Source organism: Bos indicus, chromosome 22, assembly GCF_029378745.1.
Source record: "Bos indicus isolate NIAB-ARS_2022 breed Sahiwal x Tharparkar chromosome 22, NIAB-ARS_B.indTharparkar_mat_pri_1.0, whole genome shotgun sequence".
Lineage (NCBI taxonomy): Eukaryota > Metazoa > Chordata > Mammalia > Artiodactyla > Bovidae > Bos > Bos indicus.
Genome location: NC_091781.1, coordinates 13534277 through 13543817, shown reverse-complemented (window position 1 = coordinate 13543817; position 9541 = coordinate 13534277). Strand labels below are relative to the sequence as shown.

The window sequence follows — 9541 nt, the reverse complement described above, 5'->3', positions numbered from 1 at the left end:
ATGGTTTTGTCCTGCTTGGACAGAACTACAGCGCCTGGCATGACTGCTTCCATGTACAAAACAATGATGAGCTCATTATCCTCTTAGAACGAATATCCCATCTGAAAGGAAAAACAAATTCACAGCCCCACTCTGACCTTTTACCTCAGTCGTACCTACGGTCTGGGGCTAACGTGACTATTGATATCATAACTTTCTCGCTTGAGTTTGTGGACTGATCTTCTAGAAGGAGATTGCTACTTAGTAGAGAATGCAAGGAATGGTATCAGACTGAGCTGAGTCCACAACTTAGCACTGCCCGTGGGCGGCTGAGTGCCAGGGCAAGTAGTGTATCTCCTTTCGGATCTCAGCTTTCCTGCTGATGAAAAAAATGATGATGTGTAATAACCCCCACGTGTAGAGGGTTGAACACTGTCCCTCCCTAATTCATGTCCACTGGGACCCTCAGGATGTAACTAACCTCAACTTGGAAAAAGGACCTTCGCAGAAGCAATTAGCTAACAAGATGAAACAGACGGGATTCATGTGGACCCTAAATCCAATGACAGATAGGCTTACGAGAAGAGGACAGGATGCAGAGAGGCAAGACCGTGTGAAGACAGAGGCAGTGACTGGAATTATACTGCCACGAGCAAAGGAACGCCAAGAACCATCGGAAGCTGGAAGAATCAAGGGAGGATCCTCCCCAGAGCCTTCAGAGGGAGCATGCCCCACCAACACCCTCATCTTGGACCTCTGGCCTCCTCAATTGTGAGAGGAGAAAATTCTGTTGTTGAAACCACCACTTTGTGATAATTTGTTCTGGATCCCAAGGAGACTCAGATACTATGCAAAGGGCTCAGTAGGGTGCCCATCATGGGGAGAGTAACAGATAAATAATGGATAAATGCCTGTGCTAAGTTGGAAGATAGAAGATGTTGCAGGTGAAGTTTGGGGCAAGCCCAAAAGGATCTCTAAGCAGAATGTTGAAAGTGTCCGCTGGCTCTTAGTGCTATACATGGTTAAGTTACCACAAGAAAGAAACGGACTCAAAAGAGAACTGGCCGGTCTGCAGGTCAATTTTAGACGGAATATAAAAAGGCTTGACTTGAAAAATTAAAATTCTCTGGCCTCTTGAGTAAGGAAAAGATGATCAAATTAACACACCACCTCAAGGTAAGATCAAATCAAGGATGTGATTATGAAACATTGAAAGAATTAAGGTATTCCTGGTAAGTCCACTCAGCCAGACAGAAGGGCTTTCAGAAATTTTAAGGACGATGTCCCACAGTGGATCACGTATTCAAAACGGCAGTGATTAAGTCTGTTGAGAGAGACTTGTTTTACAAAGGATCGTGGATTTGACCCTGTCTGATCAGAATGGGGTCTGGAACACAATCTACATTTGTTCAGTGAATGGGTGTATTAATGTATGGGCTAGAAGGAAAACAAATCTAGAATAAAGTGATATATCTGGAGCTTGCATTCTAAATGGGGGACACAGACATATACAAGTAAATAGAAAAAACAAAACCAAAAAAGATTTCTTATAGTTGCAGATGCTACGAAGAAAACAGATAAAGGGACAGAAAGTGGCCAGATCTGGGGGGCTGATGAGAGGCTGTATTAGACTGGCTAGTCAGGAAAGGCTTCTCTGAGGAGCTGACACTTTGTGACCTGAATAACGAGAAGGAACAAGGCTCTCCGAGGGGAGAATCTCCCAGGTAGAGGGACTGACAGGTATAAATGTCTGAGGTGGGATGAAGGGTGGGTTTTACAGTTTATGTTGTCAGCGGAGGAAAACTCAATTCTAGATGATGATATTTCTTGGAATTCGATGGGAACCGGCTTGTTATCTGAATACCCTTGGAGACATTTTTTTGGTGGCCTCTGACAGTAGAGGCGGCGGTGCTGGGATAAGGAGGGAATTTAGGGGGACAGAGGAACAGAGAAAGGCAGTGTATGCATTTGAATTCGCAATTCCAATATGAATAGCTGAGTTGTTGTTAGATTATCCAATTGGTTTTTAGATTAACGAGCTTCAAGCCCTCCCACTACAGCAGACATTTGAGAGTGGCTGGTTCACGTCTTCAAGAATCTGTTCTTCCCTGTTAGGCTGAGCAGCCTCCCTGTGGACCTATTCTCTCTCTACCCAGGCTCCTCCTCCTCTGAGCTGTGCGGTCAGGGTTGACCTCTGCTGGCCAGGGAGCTTCGGCAGTGTGGAAGAGAGAGAGAGCGAGAGAGAGAGAGTGTGTGTGTGTGTGTGTGTCTCCTGGGCACCTGCCCTCCTCAGTACAAGCGGGTAGCTATGTGACCCATTGCTGTTCCTTCTACTTTGGCAGAAATCTCTGGGGCTCAGAATGGTGACCAGCTTTGTCAAGGTCACAGGGCATGACCAATGGTAGCCGCTTGGATCTCAACGCCTCCCTGTTGTGTCTGCAGTGACCCAAGAGCACTGGGTCTCTTCCTTCCCTGGGAGGCGCCTCTCCACCCAGAACCAAGCCCCACCCCCTAAACCCTGCCCTAAAGCTGCTCCAGGTGCTTCTGCTGCAGATTCTCCAGCCCTTGAACCCACCACCACTGGCCTTCCTGGAGCTGGGACCCCCCCACTCCGGAACTTCATCTTGGGGTGTGTGGCCATGTCAGTCAGGCAAATGGCTGTAACTCAGAGTCTGTTTGAGGGTCCCTCATGAGGCCCACCTGGCTTTAGCCACAGGTGGGAACAAAGGTGGAGGGGCGGGGTCTCCCCTCCTTCCACCAGAGCCGGAGCCTCAGCTGGAGGCATAGAAAGCCCTGCCTTTGGTAGATTGATACAATTCCTCTGTAATCACTGTGGCGACAGCCGTGGTTCTATTTTTACAGTCCTTGTTTTGGATCTCTTCGGGGCAAGGCTTCCCTGGGAGCCTGCTAAGACAGACAGCCCCCAAGGGAATCCGGGGGAAGCCTGCCAGGCAGAGCCACCAGGATGGGACCTTCCCAGTGAGCCCTGCAACACCCACTCCTCCTCCTCCACACCTCTCAGAGTCCTGGGGAGTGCAGCTGTGGGACCCAGCAGTGCCATGGTCAAAAAACTCTGACCCTCCAGTGACCATGGATTTGGCTAAATCTACATGTCGAAGGGCTTCCCAGGTGGCTCAGCGGTAAAGAACCCACCTGCCAATGCAGGAGACATAAGAGACACAGGTTTGATCCCTAGGTCAGGAAGATCCCCTGGAGGAAGGCATGGCCACACACTCTGGTACTCTTGCCTGGAGAATCCCAGTGACAGAGGAGCCTGCCGGGCTACAGTCCATGGGGTTGAAGAGTCGAACATGACTAACATGACTTAGCACGCCGGCACGCACATGTTAAAGCCTGGAGCATCTCCTGTGGGCCAGGACTTTGAGGAGCTGGTACAAGCCCTGCGGTGACAGGTGAGGACACTGACCTGGACAGAGGCCAGCTCTCTGCTGGAAGAGCTTTCCTTCCTGCCTCACAGCATCCCTGCATGAGGCCCATGGTTCTTCCTGAACCAGCTCCTTCCTCTCTTCCTCCGTTTCAACCTCCCTTTGTTGTTTTTTGGTAAAGAGATGATGTGGCCCCAAACTCCACTGGCCTCGTTTAATCTGTGATCTGTTCATGTGAAAAGGTGCCATGGCTGTGCAACCTAGAGAAGCATTCTGGCCCTGGTCCTTCTCAGGACCCACTCCTGTTAGCAGCTGCTTTCTGCCCGAGAAGCAGGGAGCTACCGCACCAGGCGTGCTGGGGTGAGTGGGCCTCGGGTGTGGACTGAATTCTCTGAGGCTCAAGGGTCTGTGGACTAAACCAAGGACAGGTTTTGGGGATGGTCTCAGAACAGGGAGACACCACTCCCAGGTCACCAGGCACCCATCCCATCCCATCCTATAGGGCGTAATTGCTGCTGCCTGGCGCAGAGTGTTAGATGCTCAGTCATTCTGACGCCATGGACTCTTTGTTAGATGCTCAACTCTTTGTGACCCCATTGACTGTAGCCCACCAGGCTCCTCTGTTCATGGGATTCTCCAGGCAAGAACACTGGAGTGGGTTGCTTTGCCCTCCTCCAGGGGATCTTTCTGATCAGTGATTGAACCCAATCTCCTGCACTGCAGGCAGATTCTTTACTGTCCAAGCCTTTGCCCTGGTGCAAAGAGCAGTGTTAACTGAAGCAAACCATCAGGTTGGTGTGAACAGCTCACAAACTACAACAGGAAGTGCCTCACACCACTGGGAACAAACTGTGGGAATTTCCTTGAAAAAAGGAAGGGACCCTCACTCGCCGCCGACGGCCTGTCTCGTCACCCGCACGTCACGCCGCTGCCCCGCAGGTACGCGCCCGCTCCGCGCCGCCTCACCCGTGCGTTTCGGACTCCGGAGCCGTCCTTCCCCTCTCCGTTGAGCCGGTCCGCCGGCGAGAGGCAGAGCTTCCCCCGGCGCCGCAGGCCCGGGCCCGCTGAGCCAGGCCTCGTGGGTGCACGCAGGGGCCCGTCACGTGCGGCGTGGATCGCTCGCCCAGCCGGGCACAGCAGGGAAGGCTTGCCCACGAGTGTGCGCGGAGTCGGGCGATTGTATTCACATCGATCCTCCGGTGAAGGCTTTTGTGCTTGTGGTCGAGTGTAGGGTGCCAGGGAGGGTGGTCGCAGCGTGTGGGAGCGGCTTTTGGCCTGGGGGACTGCTGGGATATGGCATCTCCACCTTTGACCTTGCTTGGCTGTCCTGATGGAAAGACACGTGGGGCCACTGGGAGTGGGCCCGGCCGCCGCCCCCAGCATCGTGGCCTTGCCCGCTGCTCTGATACAGTAGCCCCGAGTGGATACATGAAGACACATTTTAGTAAACGGATTTTTGCAGCGTCAGGAGTATTTTCCTTCCCTTGGTCACTTGGGTTTATAACTTGCCCCTTTTTTGTAGACTTGGTTTTCCAGGGGACATGTGCAGCTGATTTGCTCTCAAGGCCATTTTAGCGGTGAAATATTAACTCATTTTTAGCGTAGGAAGTAATAGCCGTGGGGAAGAAGAAGAGCGTACATTTTTTCTGTAGGTCAGGCATGGGGCGACCTCTTAAAGATTGCACTAGTAGCCGGTGTTGTGGGGGCGGTGGCGGGTTCCGAGGCCCAGGTATCGTGGATGCCAGAAGTCAGCCCAGTTCATTTCTGATATTTCTCGTTCTGTTGCATGGGTGTCATGTTTGTGTTGTAACCCCACGGGTAGTGGTAGTATTGTCCTGATGATCTGTCTGTTTTTCCTTCAGAAATGCTTCGATTACCCGCAGTCCTTCGTCAAATGAGGCCAGTGTCCAGGGCACTGGCTCTTCATCTCACTCGGGCTTATGCCAAAGATGTAAAATTCGGTGCAGATGCTCGAGCCTTAATGCTTCAAGGTGTAGACCTTTTAGCCGATGCTGTAGCCGTTACTATGGGGCCAAAGGGAAGGACAGTGATTATTGAACAGAGTTGGGGAAGTCCCAGAGTGACAAAAGATGGTGTGACTGTTGCAAAGTCTATTGATTTAAAAGATAAATATAAAAATATTGGCGCTAAACTTGTTCAAGATGTTGCCAATAACACAAATGAAGAGGCGGGGGATGGCACCACTACTGCTACTGTACTGGCACGCTCTATTGCCAAGGAAGGCTTCGAGAAGATTAGCAAAGGTGCTAATCCAGTGGAAATCAGGAGAGGTGTGATGTTAGCTGTTGATGCTGTAATTGTTGAACTTAAGAAGCAGTCTAAACCTGTGACAACCCCCGAAGAGATTGCTCAGGTTGCTACAATTTCTGCAAATGGAGACAAAGAAATTGGCAACATCATTTCTGATGCCATGAAAAAAGTTGGAAGAAAGGGTGTTATCACAGTAAAGGATGGAAAAACACTGAATGATGAATTAGAAATTATTGAAGGCATGAAGTTTGACAGAGGATATATTTCTCCATACTTTATTAATACATCAAAAGGTCAGAAATGTGAATTCCAAGATGCATATGTTCTATTGAGTGAAAAGAAAATTTCTAGTGTCCAATCCATTGTTCCTGCTCTTGAAATTGCCAATGCTCACCGGAAGCCCTTGGTCATAATTGCTGAAGATGTGGATGGAGAAGCTCTAAGTACCCTTGTTTTGAATAGGTTGAAAGTTGGTCTTCAAGTTGTGGCAGTCAAAGCTCCAGGTTTTGGTGACAATAGAAAGAACCAGCTTAAAGACATGGCTATTGCTACTGGTGGTGCAGTATTTGGAGAAGAAGGACTAAATCTAAATCTTGAAGATGTTCAGCCTCATGACTTAGGAAAAGTTGGAGAGGTCATTGTGACCAAAGATGATGCCATGCTCTTGAAAGGAAAAGGTGACAAGGCTCAAATTGAGAAGCGTATCCAAGAGATCATTGAGCAGTTAGATATCACAACTAGTGAATATGAAAAGGAAAAACTGAATGAACGTCTGGCAAAACTCTCAGATGGTGTTGCTGTGTTGAAGGTTGGTGGGACAAGTGATGTTGAAGTGAATGAAAAGAAAGACAGAGTTACAGATGCTCTTAATGCCACACGAGCTGCTGTTGAAGAAGGCATTGTTCTGGGAGGGGACTGTGCCCTGCTTCGGTGCATTCCAGCCTTGGAGTCAATAACTCCAGCTAATGAAGATCAAAAAACAGGTATAGAAATAATTAAAAAAACACTCAAAATTCCTGCAATGACCATTGCTAAGAATGCAGGTGTTGAAGGATCATTGATAGTTGAGAAAATTATGCAGAGTTCTTCAGAAGTCGGTTATGATGCTATGCTTGGAGATTTTGTGAATATGGTGGAAAAAGGAATCATTGATCCAACTAAGGTTGTAAGAACTGCATTACTGGATGCTGCCGGAGTGGCCTCTCTCTTAACAACAGCAGAAGTTGTCGTCACAGAAATTCCTAAAGAAGAGAAGGATCCTGGAATGGGTGGCATGGGTGGAATGGGAGGTGGCATGGGAGGTGGCATGTTCTAACTCCTAGAATAGTGCTTTGCCATTATTAATAAACTGTGAGAGGAAGCTCAAGGCAGTGTTCCTCACCAATAACTTCAGGAGAGGTCAGTTGAAGGAGCTGACTGAAGAAAAGGCTGGCTGATGTTTAAGAAAATAACTATAACCATCAGTTACTGGTTTCAGTTGACAACATAGAATGGTTTACTGCTGTCATTGTCCATGCCTACAGATAATTTATTTTGTATTTTTAAATAAAGACATTTGTACATTCCTGATAAATGAGCTTAAGAGCCATGTACCAATGTACTGCTTTCAACTTAAATCACTGAGGCATTTTTACTACTATTCTGTTAAAATCAGGATTTTAGTGCTTGCTATCACCAGATGAGAAGTTAAGAAACAGCCTTTCTGTGGAGAGTAAGAACAATTGTGTACAGAGTAGAGAAATATCCGATTATGTGACAACCTTTGTGTAATAAAAATTGTTTAAAGTTAAAAAAAAAAAAAAAGAAAAAAAGGAAGGGAGAATGTTAACATTGTACCAGACATTTGTACCAAACGGCTAGATGTAAAAATCATAAGCAAAGTTATTTCTTTCTAGTTTGTTTCCCATTTATTCTGATGCAATTCTCCTTAGTATAACGGTGCGGCGCGCACATACACACGTGTCCTCAGGCCTGCAGTTGAGGAGGAGACCCACCCTCAGCGGTTTTCGTTTGGTTGTGCACCCGGCAGGCAGCACTGTACCCACCATCCCTTGTGACTATCTGGCCTCACTCCAGGATCTCATCAGGCCCCTCACTGCTGAAAGAGCGTGAACCCAGCGCCTGGCATAGGGACCTGCTTGGACAATCTCGATGCCATTTTCACAGCCAAGCACATTGAATTTACATTTCTTTTTTTTGTTTGTTTGTTTGCATAAGGCTGTTTCATTTAGCATATTCTAAAATCGGGGTTAAAAAGCCCAGGTTGGTGTGGGTGGCGGGTGGGGGATGGGGGTGGTGGTGGGGATGGTAAATTTCTTTATCTCTGAGTTTGGGTTCTCCGAAAAATGAAGAACAAAGTCTGACACAAAGTGTTACATGCTAGCAGCTTTCAAAAGGTGGTTTCAGGAAGTAGAAAGCAATGGGGAGGCTGAGACATGAGGAAGAAAAAGGTAAGGGACTCCGGCTTCCCTGCCAGCTCAGTGGAAAGGAATCTGCCTCCCAGTGCGGGAGACATGGGTTTGATCCCAGGTCCGGGAAGATTCCACACACAGTGGAAGAACTAAGCCTGTGCTCCAGAGCCCAGGAGCCACAACTACTGAGCCCACATGTCACAAATACTGAAGCCCACACACCTTACAGGTCATGCTCTGTAACAGGAGAAGCCACTTAAATGAAAAGCCTGAGCACCACAACTAGAGAAAAGCCCAAGCAGCAACTAAGACCCAGCACAGCCAAAAATAAATAAATATATATTTTTTAAAGATGAGGGACTGAAGCAAATGAAAACTGGTGATTTCATGGGTACCTGGAGCAGTCTTTCTGGGGACCATCTATAGAATCGTGTAGAATGCACCTTAGAACTGGCCACTTGACCAACAGGGCGTTGGGACATTTTTGTACCAATTCCCACCCTCCTTTGATTAAAGGTTTCTCCTGGGAATGTCTACCCGTGCCCCCCACCCCAACTGGGTTGTGCTTGTGTGGACTGCGTAAACTCTGGTGGCTCTTGGAGAAACTCCGAGATAGAAAAACCAAGAGAAGCTCAGGAGGTTGGGATGTTCTTGCCTGCAAAGAACAGTCCACTACAGCCTCAAGATGAAGCTGGAGAGTACAAATGCATCAACTTTTCTCATTCAAAAGAAAAATGAAGGAAAATAAACAACAGATTTGCTGTGGCATACACAAATACCTACAGTACACGGCATCAAAGATGTGAAGAAACTGGGCACTGAAGGGGGGGAAAAAAAACAGAACAAAATTTCCCTCTGGTCTTCCTAGCAACCAGTGCAAGGAGAATGTGACTCTATTTGGAGATGGGGTCTTTAAAGAGGTAATTAAATTACAGTGGGGATCATTAGTTTAGTTCAGTCTCTCGGTCGTGTCCGACTCTTTGCGACCCCATGAATTGCAGCACGCCAGGCCTCCCTGTCCATCACTTAACTCCCGGAGTTCACTCAAACTCATGTCCATCCAGTCGATGATGTCTGTCGTCCCCTTCTCCTCCTGCCCCCAATCCCTCCCAGCATCAGAGTCTTTTCCAATGAGTCAGCTCTTCGCATCAGGTGGCCAAAGTATTGGAGTTTCAACTTTAGCATCAGTCCTTCCAAAGAACACCCAGGACTGATCTCCTTCAGAATGGACTGGTTGGATCTCCTTGCAGTCCAGGGGACTCTCAAGAGTCTTCTCCAACACCACAGTTCAAAAGCATCAATTCTTCAGTGCTCAGCTTTCTTCACAGTCCAACTCTCACATCCATATATGACCACTAGAAAAACCATAGCCTTGACTAGACGGACCTTTGTTGGCAAAGTAATGTCTCTGCTTTTTAGTATGCTATCTAAGTTGGTCATAACTTTCCTTCCAAGGAGTAAGTGTCTTTTAATTTCATGGCTGCAATCACCATC

At 47.8% G+C, this 9541-nt stretch overlaps 1 protein-coding gene across 2 annotated transcripts; it reads left to right on the top strand.

Moving 5' to 3' along the window:
- The first annotated feature begins 4250 nt into the window (after positions 1-4250).
- LOC139178578 (60 kDa heat shock protein, mitochondrial) lies at positions 4251-7209 on the top strand. Of its 2 annotated transcripts, none has more exons than XM_070776121.1 (2): positions 4251-4304; positions 5228-7209. In XM_070776121.1, the coding sequence occupies exon 2, from the start codon at positions 5230-5232 to the stop codon at positions 6949-6951; it is 1722 nt and encodes a 573-aa protein (XP_070632222.1). In that variant the 5' UTR covers positions 4251-4304; positions 5228-5229; the 3' UTR covers positions 6952-7209. The 2 variants fall into 2 exon arrangements, with proteins under 2 accessions (XP_070632222.1, XP_070632223.1); XM_070776122.1 differs by lacking the exon at positions 4251-4304 and adding an exon at positions 4434-4564.
- The last annotated feature ends 2332 nt before the right edge of the window (positions 7210-9541 follow it).

What these genes read in the sequence shown, in the direction of transcription:
- LOC139178578 (XM_070776121.1), top strand. Translation starts at nt 5,230, where the DNA reads ATGCTTCGATTACCCGCAGTCCTTCGTCAAATGAGGCCAGTGTCCAGG.